The 18,984-nt window shown below is 44.1% G+C and overlaps 1 protein-coding gene and 1 non-coding gene across 4 annotated transcripts; one reads left to right on the top strand and one right to left on the bottom strand.

Moving 5' to 3' along the window:
• Positions 1–1,915: 1,915 nt before the first annotated feature.
• On the bottom strand, positions 1,916–2,022 carry LOC120643185. Its single transcript, XR_005662875.1, has one exon. It is a non-coding gene; the product is annotated as a small nucleolar RNA R71 (small nucleolar RNA).
• Positions 2,023–14,201: 12,179 nt separating this feature from the next.
• On the top strand, positions 14,202–17,597 carry LOC120640388 (peptidyl-prolyl cis-trans isomerase FKBP19, chloroplastic-like). 3 transcript variants are annotated; one of them, XR_005661759.1, is made up of 11 exons: positions 14,202–14,463; positions 14,579–14,681; positions 15,117–15,227; positions 15,625–15,710; positions 15,803–15,853; positions 15,981–16,061; positions 16,327–16,371; positions 16,630–16,685; positions 16,766–16,841; positions 16,905–17,100; positions 17,352–17,597. XR_005661759.1 is itself a non-coding variant. In XM_039916216.1 (11 exons), exons 2-10 carry the CDS (start codon positions 14,642–14,644, stop codon positions 17,001–17,003), a joined length of 645 nt encoding a protein of 214 aa, XP_039772150.1. In that variant the 5' UTR covers positions 14,202–14,463; positions 14,579–14,641; the 3' UTR covers positions 17,004–17,011; positions 17,352–17,589. The 3 variants fall into 3 exon arrangements, 2 of the variants coding, with proteins under 2 accessions (XP_039772150.1, XP_039772149.1); XM_039916216.1 differs by having other exon boundaries at positions 16,905–17,011; positions 17,352–17,589; XM_039916215.1 differs by having other exon boundaries at positions 16,905–17,011; positions 17,101–17,576.
• The last annotated feature ends 1,387 nt before the right edge of the window (positions 17,598–18,984 follow it).

Below are 18,984 nucleotides of genomic sequence, written 5' to 3'. Positions count from 1 at the left end.
GGCCAATGGACCTGCATACCAAAAACAACCATCATCAGTCGAAGACACAATGAATCGAACAAGAAAAAGAGCAAAAGAAAATGAAATCAGACTCATACTTGAGTCAGTATACGCAGGGGCACATCTTCAGGCAGCGGAGGCCTACTCGGATAATTTTCGGGATTAATATGCACGAAAGACACTAGATCAACTCGACTACTCGACAAAAGTACTCGACTCAAACTACAGTCTACTACTCGAAGCAATACCTCCCGAGGACACCTGCCGGCTCTGAACACCCCAGAAAGACTGGGCCTCCAGTCCACATTCTTTAGGAGCGCAACCACCCGACACTCCAAATCATCCTCGGAAATCTTCTCCAGAGTATATCGAGTGGGATCCTCTTCGCTCGTATACTCGAAGGCAAGATGAACCCACCGCTGCAGAGGCTGAACCCTACGAATGGTCCAGTGCGCCACCACAGAAGCACCAGTAATCTGGTGTTCCGCTTTCAACCCTTCAATCTCTCCAAGGAGAAAGTTGACCTGGTCTGCCCTGCCTCCCCTGGAATTCCAACTTGGCCTCTTCACAGGGAGACCAGGAGTACGAAGAGGAAGGGAAGAAGAAAGATGACCATATCACTCAACTCGTAGGGGATGTACTTGGTATTCTTCCCCTGATGAAACTGCAACCCGGCTCCCCCGACTACATCTACCTTAGATTCGTTGGGATGGGGCTTCAGATGGAAGAAATATTGAAACAAATCGAAGTGGGGCTCAATCCCCAAGAAAGCTTCACAAAGATGGACAAAGATAGAGATGTGAAGGATGGAATTAGGGGTCAAATGATGCACTTGAATCCCTCAATGGTGAAGGAGGCCCCGGAAGAAATCAGACAAGAAAACCGAGGCCCCGAAGAACATAAGGAGGAAAACAACAGACTCATTTTCCTCCTCATGAGGAAAGGACCCCCCCTCGGATCTACGCCAATGGACCACGCTCTGAGGCTAAAGAAGATGACTCTCTACTAGATTCAACAGATGAGAGTCGGTACAATTACTCGACTTCCACCCATAGATGTCTGCCTTGTCTCCAGCAGCGTCGCTCGCCTCTTCCCTTCCAGCAGATCTCTTGGGAGCCATGGGAACTAGGAGAAGACAATTGGTCCCCATGCTACAGTGGAATTCCGTGCGCTTGCGGATTTATTTGTTGTTCATGAAATACTGCCACCCCAAATTGGCGTCTGCGGGCGTCATCGCTGGTGACGTTGGTAGGCGCCAACAAGCATTTTTGGCGCCGTTGCCGGGGAAGGCACAGAGTGAAATATATAGATAAAGTTGTGAATAAAATCGAAGTTGGTATTCGCTTGCTAAATAGGCTAACTTGGCTTTGTTTTCTTGTCTTTGTTGATATGAAAAACAGGGTAGTGTATGACCGGTTTCGACTTGCCGCAAAACTTTCATTCCGATCTAGAGTCACTTTTGAGAAGAGTTCGACCTCGTATCATACCTCCTCAGATCTAACTCTCGGCAGTTGATCCAGTCATCGCATCATCGTCAGCTCCTAGAGCTATGGCCCAGAAGACACTCCGTGATTACTCTGCTCCGTCTGCTAACCAGGTCCCCACCGGGCCCGAGGTTAACACCGGAGGGGAAAATTTTGAGATCAAGACGGGTCTCATTACGATGGTGCAGGCCAGCCCTTTCTGTGACAAGGCCAATGAGGATGCCAGCACTCATCTCTAGCAGTTCCTGGAGCTCTGCAGTACTTTTGTTATCAAGGGTGTATCGCAAGATGCAATCCGGCTCCGTCTGTTTCCGTTCTCTCTCTTGGGAAGAGCGAATCAATGGTTTTATGCTAACAAGGCTACTGTGGATACTTGGGATAAATGTGCCAAGGCGTTCCTCTCAAAGTTCTTCCCGACAGGCAAAACCAATGCTCTTCGTGGTCGGATTTCGAACTTCCAGCAGGCATCAAATGAGTCAATTCCGGAAGCTTGGGAGAGGTTTCAGGAGTACATTCTGGCATGTCCGCACCATAGAATGGATAATTGGCTCATTCTACAGAACTTCTACAATGGGTTCACACAGTCATCCTGTGATCATGTGGATGCCGCTGTGGGTGGAGCTTTCTTCTCACTAACCCTTGAAAGAGCTACATCATTGATCGAGAAGATGGTTTCCAACCAAGGTTGGAGCGATGATCGCCTCCAACCGCGCCAGCGAGGTATGCACTCCATCAAGGAGGCCGACATGCTCGCTATGAAGATTGATCTCCTCCTCAAGAAATTTGAGGATTATTCCCAAGATAAGGCTCAGTTGCAAACACTTCAAGCCTTGGAAACTCGCATGACGTACGAGGTCTGCGGGAATGTTGGACATTCGGGCGACAATTGTCCAGAAACCCAAAAGGAAGCTCTATTCCTCAATGGCAACAATGGGTTTCATTCACAAGGAGATCAGGGGTGGAACCAACTACGCCCATACTACCAAGGAGGTAATGGGAATTCAAATTCTTTCAATTCTAACCAGCCTACCTTGAGAGATCTTATCTACGGCCAAGCAAAGATCAATGAGTCCCTTCAGAAGAAGTTGGCCGCTACAGACAAATCTATGGAGACCATCCATGCCAAGATGGACAGATTCTCCACCGCTATGAAGAACCAGCTGAGTTTCAATAAGGTGCTAGAGACTCAATTGGCTCAATTAGCTGCTGCTACACCTGCTGCTGAACTAGGGAAGATTCCGGGGCAACCCGAGTCAACTCTAGAAAGCGTGAATGTCATCAATGCTATGTGGAAAGAGGTACTTAGCAAGACACCCCTTAGCTATGCAGAGAAGCTCACACACCCAAGAAGAGGTGCGTGGGGCGAGTTAGCAGCCACAATAAGAGAAGATCCCGGAACCTGAGTGATCAGCTGCTCAATCTTTGATTATGAATTTGATCACGCCCTTTGTGACCTTGGAGCCAGCGTCAACATCATGCCCAAGGCAACTTTCGAAAAACTAGGCTATCCATCAATTTCCCCTATCACTGTGTGTGTTCAGCTGGCGGACTCCACGATAAGATATCCAGAAGGAGTTGTGGAAAGGTTAATGGTAAAGGTCAAGGATACCTACATAATAGTGGACTTTGTAGTCCTTGGTATGGAAGGAGATCTTGGAATTCTGCTCAAACTTGGGTGACCATTCCTCAAGGATACAAACGCCAGAATTGATGTGGGGACAGGAAGAATTAGCCTCCGTATTATGGGAAAGACCATGAAATTAAAGTTCCAGAACAAAAGGGAGGTATTCCTAATTCATGAGGATAGTGAGAAACAAGGGCTATGGGCAGAGCCCGGTTGGGATGATCAAGACTATCACCCCCCCTTCCAAGCAAGCTTGGGAGGATTGGGAGATTCATACTCCACCAACCGAGCCAGTGGAAGATGACCAGAAGATTCCTGACTTCATCGCCAATATAGTATGGGAAGATCTGGAAATCGTCTATCCAGCATCTGAGGATCCTATTCCTGCGCCGCCTACGCCACCAAAGAAGACCAAGAAGGTGTGGCGCAAGAAGAACAAGACATCATCAACTGCTACTACTTCTCCAGGTACGGACGGAACAATCTCAACCTGATCAGGTATGGAGAAAGGTCCTGCTTTTCGGAGCCTAAACCAAGAGCTAGATTGGGGGAGGTTCCCTCCCCTAAGTCAACTGTATCCCTTTATTTACTTTCAATAAAATTTGATAAAAACTTTCAAAAACAAAATAAAAATTTACTGCTTTATTTCCCTTTTTCATGATGTGCGGTAAGAATGTTTTAACTCCTTATGATAAGTTGAAAGGATGAGTTTTGTTTTGCTCTATCATGTCTGTTGTGCCTAGTTTGAAAATAAGAGTTCGCTTGAGTTTAAATTTGTTGGTTATACAAATATCTTGCCAATGAACCTGAAAGTTCCGTGGGTTGCATATGCGTGATCCAAGTCTAAGTTGTTGAGAGTTCAGATATGGTAAATAAGGTTGTGCAAGCTTGTTCTAGTGATGCTTGAAGTCTGGAGTTATTTTTCAAAAAAAAAATAAATAAAGGCAAGTTCCCCAGTGATATGCAATGTCCTACCAGAGCCATATGTCATATTCCATGAAAAACCTTTACACATATGCTGCTTGATGTTCTATTGAGTTTTGTCAAATTGTGTGACCCTAGTGAGATACTCTTCATGGTTTCTCGATCATAAGCACGTACACGTCCCATCCATTTGCTATATTCCTACACTGGGAATTGGCACCACCATCTATTCACTCCACATTAATAAATGCTCCATGTCTTGGTGATCTCTCTCGTAGAACATCCCTAAAATAAAATAAAGTCAGATTATGGTTGCCCCAAAAAGAAAAAAGATGGCATGCCAAAGAAGCATGGCCCAAAAAAAAGAGAGAGAAAAGGGGTAACCATGTCTCAAAAAAAAGAGACAGGGATGATTCAAGAGAGAAAAGCCATTACCTCAAGGAGTAAGCCATATCCATCTACCCACTCATACACTTGCACCTTTTGATTGAGATTGCATGACTTGTTTCTCCATGGATCCTCTCTTTGGCTTTACAATATATAGAATACAAGTGTGCCCTATCTTATCCTACCTTGAGCTCCACAAAGGCTTGTAGTAGTAGGAAGGATCAAAGGCAGATACTGCCCTGGTAAGGAAATACAAGATGAGTGCCTCGAGAGAGTTATCCTGGGCGCTTTGCCATGTTTTCAAAAATCTTTCAAAAAGTACCTCCAGATGGATTGCGAATCTATGAACAAGTAAGTACTACTCTATGCACCGTTCTAACTCTCAACAGCCCAAGACAAGGAGATAGCTAAAAAGCCCCATGAAGGAGTAAGGTAATTGAGCAAAGGTATGCTAACTGACTTATTTAGACTTATAGATGAATCTATTTGCTTCAGACTATGACATGACAGGTAAGGTACGAGTCAAAGTGATTTTCTAATCAACAACCTAATTTGTCCTACTTTGCTCAGGACGAGCAAAGGACAGCATGGTGGATCTTGTTGACGCTCACTAACGATCATTTCCAGGCGTCAACTTGATCAGAAAATCATGAGAGTTTGCATTTCTTACACGCATCCTTAGTCAATAAAGTACCTAAACCACACTTTACCTTTTAGAATATGCAAGTTGTGTTTTCAAGCTAATATGCAGGTTACAAGCACACTTTGGCCTGACATAAAATCACAGAAATTATCAGAGCACCGATTCAGGTGCAGATGGACCAAAAGTGATGCAAGAACCCAATTCAAACAAGTCAAGACAGGCCATCCCCAATGTGGATCAGACAAGGAAGCCCAAGACAGCCTGCCAGAAGATGTTGGGGGCGGTTGGTGGCCCGGGCAGGCCGACCGACCTACCTGGTCGGCCGACCTGGCCCGTGGGCCCCACCGCCTCAACCAAGGCACGTGGCGTCTCCCCATTGGTCCCCTACGCCGGTTGTGATGGCTCTACCCCGTGGCTCCCTACTATAAATACAACGGGGGGTAGACATTAGAAGACACACACACACACACCACACACCTCACATCTCTCCTCTCTTGCATTCCTTGCATAGTCTTTAGGCTTAATGGAGTTTAGGAGAAGTCTAGGAGTCATCAAGTCGCCGGAGTTGCTCAAGAGTTCTGGTATGGGTTCATCTCTCGGTCTCTCTTGTAATATTCGGTTGTTTGTAATAGAATTAGACTATGGTTACCGATATCTGCTTGAAGTATATTCTGAGTTATCAGGTATATGCTTCTTGTCATGGCTGCGTTATTATTCAATGCTTGCATTGCATGATCGCCCTGTGCTAGAGATGGTTAGTCTTTTGTTCTTAGAACTCTATCAACTGCTCTAGTATTCGTATGATTTCTCTAGTGTGATGTCTGTCCATCCAGAGGGTGGGGGCTCCGCGCGGGACACAAGAGTATCCCTTACTAGTGTAGACATGGTGTCTAGATTAGCTAAGTGTTGCTGGATGTCAACTATACCCACAGTTTGTAGAGGTAGCCGGCAGGTGGTGACAGCCCTGTCCGAGCCCGAGTAATCCTCCACGTTTGGTATGGGTGGTAGGAGGTACATAAAGTCGCCAGGGTATACGGGCTCCTCCCGTTGCTTCGATATCGATCTCCCTGTTGTGTAGTTTAATCTCTGATGAGCTAACCAATGAGAAAGTGTAGATATAGCTAGCCTAGCACAGCTGACTCGAGCTTTGACTTCTACCTTGCTCCCGGCCTAAAGCATCTTTTATCTTTCTTTTATCTTTTATTTATCCAAGAGGGTAGTTTGTGTGTGTGTCACACTACCTCCTACCATGTTATTATCTTACCCCTGTTTATGCATGAGAATATCCAATCTAGATAGAGTTCACCAACTAATCTATATATCTTCTCACTCACCGCCTTCCCTACGGAAATATAAATGACACTCTGGTATACTCCTGGGTAAAATGCTACAGCGGTATTCTGTGCGCTTGCGGATTTATTCGTAGTTCATGAAATACTGCCACCCCAAATTGGCATCTGCGGGCGTCATCATTGGTGACGTTGGTAGGCACCAATAGCACCATATCCGAAGAAGGACTCGGGGCTTGAGCACGTCATAGCCTCGACGCAGCCGAAGAAGCACTTGGAAGACTACTCGAAGCACTTGCCGGACTACAAGGATGGACAACCTGCTCTAGAAGCACTCGAAGTGCTCATTGCTCAGATAGAAATCTTGAAACTCTTGAAGCACCCGGTGAACGTCTTCAGAAGCACTCGGCGCCTGCAGGACTCGACTACGAAGAGCTCGGGGACTTGTCAGACCCGGAACAGCGGGACTGCCCATGGGCTCAGAATATTCTGGAGTAGGGAGTAGCACATGGATATGCCCTACCTCTCTTGTATCTACCCGAATAGGAGTAGAACTAGTCGACATACTTGGGAACCAGCCAAACTCCTCGGACTGGGATCCTAACAGAACTCGACTAGGACTTTCCATGTAACCCTGTTCCCCCGGATCATATAAGGGCGAACAGGGACCCCCTCAAAAGGGAGGAGACACATTGAACAACATCTAAGGGAATACAAACAACCACACAGGACGTAAGGTATTACGCTCCGACGGCCGGAACCTGTCTAAATCCTTGTGTTCTTTGCACCATCGCGTTCTGATCTCGGTGAGTCCCTACTCATAACCACTCTCCTCGGGATACCCCTCAGAGAACCCGATGGTAAAACACCGACAGCATGGGAGAAGGATTTCTTTCGAATGGCCGATTATGAGATCGCGTCAGTGAAAGCTGGGGATTCTTCATATGAGTCTTGATCAATGAAGGATGCGGCCGATTATAGCATCGGCCGGATTTTTAGTTATAGCCAATACTAAGGAGTATTGACTTTAGTGCAAAAAATATGTAAAGGCCGATTGTAAGTTGAATGCATCGGTTGTAACATGGCCGACATGATATGAGTCGCCCTTAGAGAAATAAATCGGAAAGAAGACATGTTTCTGATGTTAGATCAGACTGTTTTGTGATTTCTGAAGATTGCAGTACATAGAATGTTAAAGAAAGTTCTTACAGTAATCCTAGAGCCTCTCGGATTACTTTTATCACATGTAGGCAAATCTGATCAACATTTTCAATTACTTGATTATTGTCTGTTGACGAGCCAGGAATCGGCCGTAGACTCTTGTGAAGTTGGTATGCTTGGCGAGTGTGCTTCTGTCTTTCACCTTTGAGTCTGGTGATGGCCGATGGGATCTGAGAGAGGTCGTAATCTGCAGTGTCTATATCCTGGTTTACTCTGCTGAGCTCCTGCAGAAGGCGATTGCGCTTGGCTTCCAATTTGGCCTTGTTCCTCCGGATTGCAGCTTGGGTATCAGTTAGAGACTTGATTTCACCACAGACTGAATCGACAAGGGCTTTTGATTTATCTATTTGACCCATGATCTCCTCTTGCTGAAGACGATTGGCAAGTTGCTTCTGAGCCTTAAAAACTTGCACGCGGTGGCTCTCGATGAAGGTTACAGGAGTTAATGCCTCTTCGATCGCTTCTGGGAGATTGCCTTCTAGATCTTCTAGGATGGCATGAATCGGCTTAGCATCTTTAACTAGTTGACCGATGTCTTGATTCAGAAACTAGTTCGGCCTTGACTTTGTCAGACAATGCGGCCGATTCGGCCGATACTGCTTCCTATCCTTCCTCTTGAGATGTGGCTCCGATTCGGAAGGAAAACATGCTATTGTCAGGAGATTCTTGCGCCTGAAAAGAGAACAAGAGTCAGGACGGCCGATGAGAACAGAAGATGTTGTAAGATCAGCTGAGAAGGAAGATGCTTATTTCAGGTTTATCTCATCGAAATTAGAGCCAGCAGGAACAAGGGGCAATAATGAGGAGGCTAGGGTCGTGATGTTTGGCTGGTCAAACGATCCAGTTAATACATGATCGGCTAGCTGAAAAATAATTGTTAGGGATGTACAGAATGCATTTGTGAGCAAGTTCTGAAATTGTACCTGCATCAGTGGGGAGTCTGCTCTGGATTTCTTGGGAGTTGGAGGTGAATGCTCCACATGAAGGAATTAAAAGAAGAGTAATGTCAAATTAAGTACTATGGGAGAATTCAAACATTTGCTGAATGAATATCTGAATGGTTGATGGTGTGTGAGGGGGTGTGCTCTGAAAATCTTCTTCCTCTCCTCCAGATTGGTCTTCAGGGACATCTTAATCATAAAATGAAGATGCATTCAGTATTCAGATAGAATGAAATTACAGAAGAATTCAAGATTTTACCTTCTGAAAGAGGAGAGGGAGGGTTTGTCAGGTTATCCATCTGAGATATTGCTGCTGCTTAAGATTGGCCTGGAGATTTCTTCTTCTTGTGGCTTGTCACCTTGGTGATTGGTAACTTGCATTTTCTCCAGATGGCCACATCTGTAAGGGATGGAGCATCGTGGCCGATGTTGGGCTTATCGGCCGGCAGAGTGTAGTTGATCGGGTGGCCACTTCTGCTGATTGTTGGAGGATCTCGATCATCATCCTACAAGAGGTGACAGCTAAAAGATGCAAACAGAAGATACTGAGAAATGTTGTGAAGGTTGATTTGGTTTGTACCTCGTTCTCGCCTATCTGATAGTTGTTGTTCAGAACAGTGCAGTATAGGTTGACGGCTCTGCAGAAGAGATGATCTTGCCACTCGGACCACCATTGAGTAAAAGGGGTGGTGACAAAGGAGGCAACTTGCCAATCGGCTAGGAGTGCCATGTCAACGCTGGCTCCAGATCCTTCAGCCGATTGTACGAAAGAGCATTGCCGATAGTTCCCCTAAACTGAACTTTGCCTGCAAAGAAGGGGAGAGGTGACACTCGGCCAAGATCTAAAAGCTTGAGACCAATCCAGATTCATATCGGAAGACTTAAGGGGGATTCTGCTAGTCTCGAGGTTGATTATGTGGGAGGGATCTGGATTACCCATGGGACCTAAGAAGACCATGCTAGATTGGTTTTCTAGCGGAATGATTACATTACCCCTAAGATTCTGGAGACGGAGGTGGGAATAAGAGATGCGAACAAAGAAATCGGAAGAGAAATTGAAAATAAAAGTGAGGGCGAAAGGATTGAATGTACCTCTGGGATCTCGGAGATGGATGCCATCGCTGGAGCGGGTGGTTCTCGAACCTGAGTCTTCAAACCCTAGCGCAGGTGGCGGCCGAGCTGGTGTGTTCTCGAACAAGAGAGGAGGAAGAGAGGTGCTACAGGAAAAGTGCCAGCGAAGAAGAAGGCGGAGATATTTATAGCTTTGGTTCGAAGGGCAGAATGGGAATTTGATGCGCTGTTGATTTGGAGAACAGAGATCTCTTTGAATGTTGGCAATCATGATTGGAATTAATTTCAGAGCAACAAATAAATTACTCCGAAACTGGAGGGCATGTGTTGACACCGTTATCTGACACTTGTCAAGGAAGGTGATTTTGTGAAGGAAAAGTTGCCGATTTAAAAAAACCAGAAGATGCACAGGATCATAATCGGCCGATGGGATGCAGCCGATAGGCCAGAAGAATATTCCGTGAAGATGCTGATTCGTGTGTCTGGGTGATCGGCCGATGGAGAGTTGCCAATGAATTAAGAAGAGGAAAGGAACTCCAAATTCTATGAGGATTCTAATGATTCGGTTGTAATATTTAGTTAGTTTATTTTTAGAAAATCGTTACTTTTTAGTCAAGTAATGTGTTTGCCGTAATCGGTTAGGACTTGTTAGCACAGACTATAAATATCAGTTGTACGAGACCGGAAAAACTTGATACACATCCAATACAACAAACACTTTACAATTCTTTTGCACTTTTTCGGCAACTTCGCCTTTTCTTTTCTTTTCGACGAGTTCTTTCAAGTCGATCAAGGACGTCTGACATTCGAGCGACTTGATTTGCTAGTGTACTGAGTATATTTGAGCTTTAGCTACTGGGTGTATCGCTATGGCTTCGTTTAAATCTATTCAAAAGTTATCGAGTTTATCTAGGATAGATTGCTTCATTTCCAAAACGTCATTAGTTTCATTTTTAATGCTCTCAATTTTTAGCTTGAGTTTCTCATGCTCCTTGCTAAGCAATTTAAATCTGCATAATAAATCTTCATAATTTGTAGAAAGAGAAGCATTAAGTTCATTGAGAGCATTAAGTTATTTGATTTCTTTTGTTTGTCTTTTCATGACTCTTTGTTGCTCATGGATTAAGTCAAGAAGTTCTTCAAATGAAAGAGAATCGGAGTCATCATCACTTACATTGCTATCTTTACCTTTGGCCTTGTGGCACGTGTTGGACGATGATGAAGCTCTCTCGTTGGTATGAGTGGTGGTGTTCTTGATAGACTCATCACTTGAGCTTGTGCTTGGCTCTTCATCATCACCTACCAATTCTCCAAAAAAATATGAGGTTCATCCTTGGGATTTTTCTCCTTCTTTTCCTTCTTCTTCTTTTTGTGCTTTCTCTCAACCTTTGGGGCAAAATTACATGGTAAAATACTAAACCTTTCCCCATCGAACTGTGAAGCCATTTCTAAAGGATTCAACCCTTCCCGACAAGCAAACTCACTAGATGCTGAAGCCTAACTGATCCTATGAGCCGGTATACACAAATTGCCAATGGAATTGGCTATTTTGTGAAAGAAGTGAGTCCTGAGTCAGATACTAATTGAAAGTGATTGGGTGCTCGTAGCCTAAGAGGGGGAGGGGGTGAATTAGGCAGCTTAAAATCTTAATTTAAGGCTCCAACTAGTTTGCACAACAAATTAAACTATTACATGATATTTAGATGTGCAACTAAGGTTCTTCTAGTGTGAAACCGTCACCCCAAAAAAGTTTTGCAACTTATAGTCAATCCTAGCTTGATCTACACTAAGAAAGTAAAGGCACACAAGTTGCAATATGAAATGAGGAAGCTTAAATAGGGATGAGAGGAAGCAAACTCTTGACGCGAGATTTATCCCGTAGTTTGGTTCGGCACAAAGCCACTCCTACTCCACGTTGTTGAAGCACTCACTAAGAGTATCGCTTCCCGGTAATCAAGTCTCTTCCGGGACTCTCCTTGACTTCTCAACCAAGGCTATGTCAAGTCACCACGGTCATCTTGATCCCGCTATACACAAAGGAGCTTCTCTATGAAGGATGGGGGTCTCTACGTTCCCCGCACAAAGCCATCGACGCCGCTCCAAATCAAGCCGGAAGGTCGAAGACGTAGCCGGCGAGCCACAAAGGTCCAAGTGGTGGCACACCAAAATACAGGCTTGAGATGCTCTCAAGCACAGCACACAAGGCACACCACCTTGCTCTCACACTCAAATTTGAGCTAGCCTAGCACTCTCACTCACAAAGCTTGTGCTAAACATAAGGATTTGATCAATATGCTCTTACATGGCTTGGAGATATTTCTTCAAAGTGTATGGGGTTCCGTTAGACTCCAGCACCACTAAAATGCTGGGGTGAGGCATATATATATAGCCCTCCAACTCAAAGTAGCCGTTGCATGCCGTTATGTCTTTTTCTGCGTAGGCATTGATTAAACCGGTGAGTACTATTGGTTTAACCAGTCAATCATAGGCCAAAACTATTTGTTGGCTTTTCTGACACTTCTGCAGCTGGGTGTGTAACCATCGGTTAAACTAATGCTGAGGTACCGGTTTAACCGGTCACTCTGGACTTGTCATAGCCGTTGCACTTCTTTTGCTGTCGTCATTACACCAACGCCTTGCTCTGATGCCCCTTCGGTTTAATCGGTGCTGAAAGGTTGGCTCATGTGTGCTTGACATGCTCTCTGAGTAATAGCACGGTGAATGCATCGACGCCCTTCTGTGTACCGTCGGTTTAACAGTGCTACTGAGTTCTTCAGTTGATCTTCAAAAGGCGCTGCCCAATGCACCGATGCTACGCGTCGGTTTATCCGATAACCATTGGTTTGACCGATGGCTAGGCATCGGTTTAACCGGTGCTACTGTTTTATGCAAAACTCGTCTAATTCATTATTTTTTTAGTTTTTTCTTCGTGTTTTGCTTTGCTAGGGCTTTTTATTTCATCCTTGGGATCTTTTTTTTAGATAAAGAAAAATCCTGTCCTTGAACATTCACAATATGAATGTCTACGGCCACATGTTACAAGAGTTCTTAGACTCTAGACCTCAAATAAGGATCTAAAAATACAAGAGAGAAACCTCTAAAACAAAGAAAAAAATCAAGAAGACTGAGCTTCAATCCTTCTCTTCGTCCATGTTCCGTCCTTGCAAAACATTTACGCAGCACCAAATTATCACATCACTTGTCTGCTTAGAAACTCGATGTCTCAACCATCTGATGCTACTGAGATAACTAAATCAGATGCAAGGATCTCAAGACGATGCTCCAAGAAGAAAACGACGTCAAAGACGCTGTCGCCGCCTCATCTAGCAAGCTAGAATTGGGTTTTCACCTGAAGATCCATCAAATTCGGTGTCGAAAGCGCATCGGCAATACCTCAATGAGGAAATCGGCGCAAGAAGCGTCACTATTGCCATTGGGATTTCTCCTGCGCTCCTAGAAGCCACCACCAGCAACAGCCGGCAGCCGGGCCAGCCTCCAAGGCCTGGTCTCCACCAACAAACCAAAGATGTCATTGCCGCCCCTTAATCCCGCTGTCGCGCCGGCACCATGGCGAGCCACCCTTGGATGGGGCCAGCAGGCATGCTACCGCCGCGTAGCGGTCGCGCGGCTGCCCAGGCAAGGTAGGGTAGGGAGGGAGCGGCGGTGGGAGGCGCAGGGAGTAGCGTCCGGCGCGGAAGTCGCATGAAGCTGCTGGACGCCGCGGCGTCGACCCTCCTCCCCAGCTCTGGCTAGGGGACACCACTAGCAAGAAGAGCGCCCGCCCGCACTTCGCCGTCGGCGCGCCCCCAGCTCCAGCAGTGGAGGGTGAGCCCAAGTGCGCCGCCCACCCACGAGGAGCCGCTGTTGCCTAGATCCGCGTGAGGTAGCCTCCACCATCCTTGCTGCCACCCAGGCTTCTGATGGCCGGCTTCGACGGCGGTGCTGGTGGGGGAGTCAATAAGAATGGGGGTGGCGGCGCTAGGGTTGGTTCCGCCCGTGCCGCCCTTGAGGAGTGACGCGGACGGGTAAGAATCTCATCCTTGGGATCTAAATAGATTTAATTGACAAACTTGTTAGTTCCATTGATTGCGTTATCGTTCGATCATCAAAATCACCCGAAATAAACTAAATGAGGTCATGTTCGTTACAATCTCAATAACTTTCAAACTACAGTCTGAACAAAAGCTACCTAAAATCAAAATCAATCGGCTGCACGAAATAGGAGGGGAGATTACAAAAAGCAAATCAGTAAATTGAATGAACTCAACTAGAGGATGAGAAGAGGATGAACCGAAAATAATTATGAGGAGAAAGGAAACAATGAGAGGACATGAATCGAACCTTAGAAGATGCTGCAATGAAATCAACCACCTGCATGCATATAAATCCGAAATTGCCTAAACTGAAACCGTAATCTGGAAATGGGAAATAAGAATAGAAGGCGAAGGAATAGAATAGAGTCATCAAAAAGAAAAAGTCGACATGCTAAATATGAGCCGTCCGCTTGATGGGCATCAATGAACCGAACAGCCGGGGAGGAGCGCTCACACTTTCTGCAACGAGAAGGCGCAGCGCGCGCGATAAATAGACGCGGCGCCCAGGCCTGGCTGCTTGGACGCATGCTCTTTTTTTGTCTCTCGTGGATGAGCTGGATCCTGGAGCCACCGAGTCCACCATGGACGACCACTCATTCTGTTTCAGCTATACCAAAAGCAGCTTCTCCAATCTCCACCCTTCTTCATCTCCCTCGTGAGCTCCTTTCTTCCACACCTCCACCTCCCTCGCTCCCTCTCTCACTCTCATCTCACCCCTGAACGGCGCGTGCAGTGCAGTGGTGATCAACCAAGATCCGACAACCGTTTCCCTGTTTCCTTGATCAGTAAGCCCCTCTGCTTGGTTGGACGGATTGTTGATATTGCTCTGTATACTCCTTTTCTTTTGCGACCCCTAAATCCAAATCTTTGTTTGTGGAAATGAATGCTCCCGTCATCCAGATTTTTTCTGATTTGTTCCCTGCGTCGTGGAGCACTACCACCCGCGCTCTTTCTGTCAGGAGGATGGTGGTTCTCGCGAAGCTCGGGGCGCCGAGCATGCCAGGTCAGTCTTGGCGCTAACCTTATCCTATCAATCTTGTCTGCCTTTTATGCCTATTCCCTGCAGCCTGCAGTAAGTGAAAGCAGTCAATTTGCAACCACGTTTCGCGTCTGAGGATTGTAATAATAACATTGGGGTGAAAAAAAAAATAATCTTCTGCTTTAGGTTTTCTTTAATGTGGCTTCAGCTTCAACTTGTACAGATTTTCCCCTATATGCAATGTTGATTCAGGTGGAAATGGAAGACACAATCAGAATGTGGTTTCTGTGAACCTCGACTCATTCAGAAGATAAATTTCACAGGGGAATTTACCTCATATAATTTAATAATCTGGATTGAGATGCTGTGCATACGAACTAAATAAAGCGATTTGAATCAAAATCCTCAGTGGATGCTACAAGGTTTCGACTAAGACCATCCTGAATTCATTGGATACAGGTTTTATGATGGACAGAAGAAGACTGATGTTGCTCCCTGCAATTACCATTGGCATCGCCTCCTGTCAGTACACATTTGAGAAAGCAGCGGTGAAAGCTGAATTTGCTGATAGTAAGTCTGTGATCAGTATATCTTCATCTTGTAATGCTCCTTGTGTGCAGCATACAGTAGCATCCTCGCTATCTTCATTGGATTAGAGAGAAGGCCATATGATCTTCTAGTAATCACATTATACAAGACAATGATAGACTAAAACAGAATGTGAATCAGTAATGGCTTTCTGTTTGCATTTTTTTCATTGGAAATTGGAATGAATGATCCACTTAGTGTACGTGTATGACTAAAACTCTTAGTAGTGTGTGAGACAAACAACAGCGTGACATATATGGCTAACTGCTTTGCCGCTACTAAATCAAGCTTCTTTACTTTGTATCTGTTCTAACAAGAAAGCGAACAAGCAATCTCAAAAAAAAAGGCAACAGGGCCTTAGCTGACAATCTAATTTCAGTGCCTGCACTTCGTGGTAAAGATTATGGAAAGACAAAAATGCGGTATCCAGATTACACTGAAACAGAATCAGGTCTCCAGTACAAGGTGCCCTTACCACCATCTGCTGACTTCTACTTTCCTATATAATCTTTAAATGATCAGACCATTGCATTCAATGTTGTATGGCAAAAATACAGGACTTGCGGGTTGGTGATGGTCCTTCCCCAAAAAAGGGGGAGATTGTTGTGGTGAGTTACAACCAATACATATATATGCGCATATAGCTCATTTTGGTGCATGTAATCGTTATTGTTATTTGTAGAGTTGTGCCAAGTTTCAACCCTGATGAAGGTTTGAATTTATTTACTTCTTAAGGTTGATTGGGATGGCTATACAATTGGATACTATGGCCGTATTTTTGAAGCTAGAAACAAGACGAAAGGAGGTTCGTTTGAGGTATCAATTGCTACTATATTTTACAGAAAATATGAGTATTTAGCTTTTTTACATGTTCAAACAATCATGTAATTGATTGAACTTGCTTGGGTGGTCAGAACAATTGTCATTGATGTTTAATTATGAGTGGACATGATTTATGATTTTTTTTTGCACCTAAGAGTGTGCTAATCTATATATTAAGTTTAATCCAAATTCACATTTTTGTCTTCTGTGTTTTCCCACCAATTTGATTGATATATCACTCTTAAATAATAAATGTCAGGGTGGTGACAAAGACTTCTTCAAGTTTAAGGTTGGATCGGGACAGGTAATTTACTACTTTAGGCAGTATTGCTCACTGTTTTCATATCATACAACCAATCACTTTTGGTAGAGTACTACATTACCATGTCCATAGACCATGCTGTGGAACTGGTACACGTCGTTTTGCAAAACATCGGCTACAATAATTTCAGAGGACAATTATGAAGTAGACTGTTGACACTTTTGCAGTTTTGTGAGCTCTGTGTAATATAAAATGCTCAGTCAGTTCCTGTCTCACTAATATCCATTTCTAATAATGTAGGTCATACCAGCTTTTGAGGAGGCTATATCAGGCATGGCTCCGGGAGGAGTTAGGAGGTAACGGTGGCTTCCATGCATTTCCTAAAAGTTCATCTCGCAGCTTGCAAATATACTATTAAAGAGCTCACTCACTTCAGGATAATCGTACCACCGGATCTTGGATACCCCGATAATGACTACAACAAGTTGGGTCCAAGACCAACGACATTCTCGGTAAAACACTTGCCTTGTCAGGTTTGTTTGAATCGTGTTTGACATTTAATGTTTGTCTTGCAGGGACAAAGAGCTCTTGATTTTGTTCTACGGAATCAAGGCTTGATAGACAAAACTCTCCTATTTGACATTGAGCTTCTCAAGATAATTCCAAATCAGTAGTATATGAGGTTCCTTTCTCACTTGGAACATGATTCTCTCTTTCACTGACTCTTGTTTGTCCACAGTCCAGTAACATGCCAAAGATTACATTTTGCAGGTATGACGATTATTTTGGAACAAAGAAACACATGTTATTATCATCTGTTATTGAAGAACTGTGATAAAAATATATAATGTGTCATCGAATGTGAAAATAAATTTGCTAGGCATATGTGCACATACATAATGATGCGATAAACATATCTACATACATCTCCACTTATATGTCTCTTTTTGAAAGATGCTTATCATGTTTTGTATTGAAGCTGTATTTTAATACCTCTTTGTTCACCACTACTGGGGGTATAGAGGAAGTGATCAGCTGAAGAATTGCAGAAAGGAACAACAGCATTCTAGCTGCAAAAGTAGTAAATAGACAAAAATCTTGGCTCTGTCTGTCTTGAATGATTCTTTTGTAGCTTAAAACATGGTTCTCGGACAATGAGTGAAACTTGAGAATTCATTGCATTGCATTGCATTAGTGCTGGAGTCATGAGGAAGGAGGTAATGCTAAAGCTGTAATCGAGTCCTTCATTATTTAGTTTCACTTCACTATTAATTTGGTACTGCACTTGTGGGTCCATAGTTTCTTTTAGTGATTGGGCACCAAAGGCAAACCATAAATCTCTGCTTTACCCGGTACCACAGAAATCAGATTTATTTCAAACATTTGGTGAACATTTCTAAAACTACGAAATTTCACTAAACAAATTTAAAAAGACTGAGAAATAAATCCTTTAACCATCCTATTGCAAAACACCGAATTCAAATTTTAATTGTAACTTTTTATTTGAGAAATAAAAAAAGTAATTCTATTTGCCAATTTTTACCAGTGAAATTTTGCAAATTTTTATTTACCGAGAATTTGAACGCTCATCGCGATGGGGTGACAATGCCTGGAGATGAAGGGTATATATGGAGCTCTCAGCTCAGCCTGATTATTTAGGATTACATGCTTTTGGAAATGCAACAAAATCCTATCACGTGAATTGACACTTATCCAGTCTCATGAATGGCTAAATCCAGGCATAGTTAAACCAAAGTGTGCCTATAAGGTTTTTGGATGTCTAGAATAGTTAACACTTTTATGTTTAATTTAATACAGAGATAAATTATGAACGTAAACTGATAAACAAGTAAACTAGACTAACTAGCATCGTCAACATGTACCAGGAGCATAATCTAGACATAATAGAACTATACATGAACATAATAAGTACTACTATGACACCAACTTCTTGACTAACGAATTTTGCTCACAGCTATTGTGCTTACTTCCTCTTTGTGGAAGGAGGAATATGTAGTTTTAATTAGTGTATTCCTTTGTTGCTGGTTGAGCCACGTGTAATCATCAAAACAATTACTACCCAGTTGGTTGCAATAAAAAATGTTCTTTGTGTGAACATGAGACCTGTTAATCCTTTGGACATTTTTTAAACAACTCCAATCCAGTGGAGGAACATGCCTGTCACTTGGCTACATTGCATGCTTTGCGATCACATTTAATCAAGTCCTATTGGGCATGAAAGTTCTTGTGGAAACTCCAAAGAAGGTCCTGTTCTCACTGATGCAGCAAAGCATACGTTTCATGCTTAAGAGATTTTTTTACCATTTGGGAAGAACTTGACGGCCATGGACACCACCCAGTTAAATTAATTAGGCACGTCGTATAAGCACCATGTAATTAATTGCATATCACCAAAAGAAATTAAAACGGCAGAGTGCACAATTGCAGGAAGCAACAGCCAGAGCGAGAAAGGGTCTGACCAACAATGGTCACCCGCAAGCCACTGCTCCGTGCCATCCTGGCTGCGTCGGCTTATTGAGTGCTGTCCTTGCTGTTGGTGAGCTGAGCGATGACTCGGCCATGGTGTCGAGACTCGAGACACGGGCAGTGGATCGCCCAGTACAGCCACATCTACATGGATGATGTCGAGAAGGC

This window comes from Panicum virgatum, chromosome 7K, assembly GCF_016808335.1.
Source record: "Panicum virgatum strain AP13 chromosome 7K, P.virgatum_v5, whole genome shotgun sequence".
Classification (NCBI taxonomy): domain Eukaryota; kingdom Viridiplantae; phylum Streptophyta; class Magnoliopsida; order Poales; family Poaceae; genus Panicum; species Panicum virgatum.
This window is presented reverse-complemented; position numbering and strand designations above follow the sequence as displayed.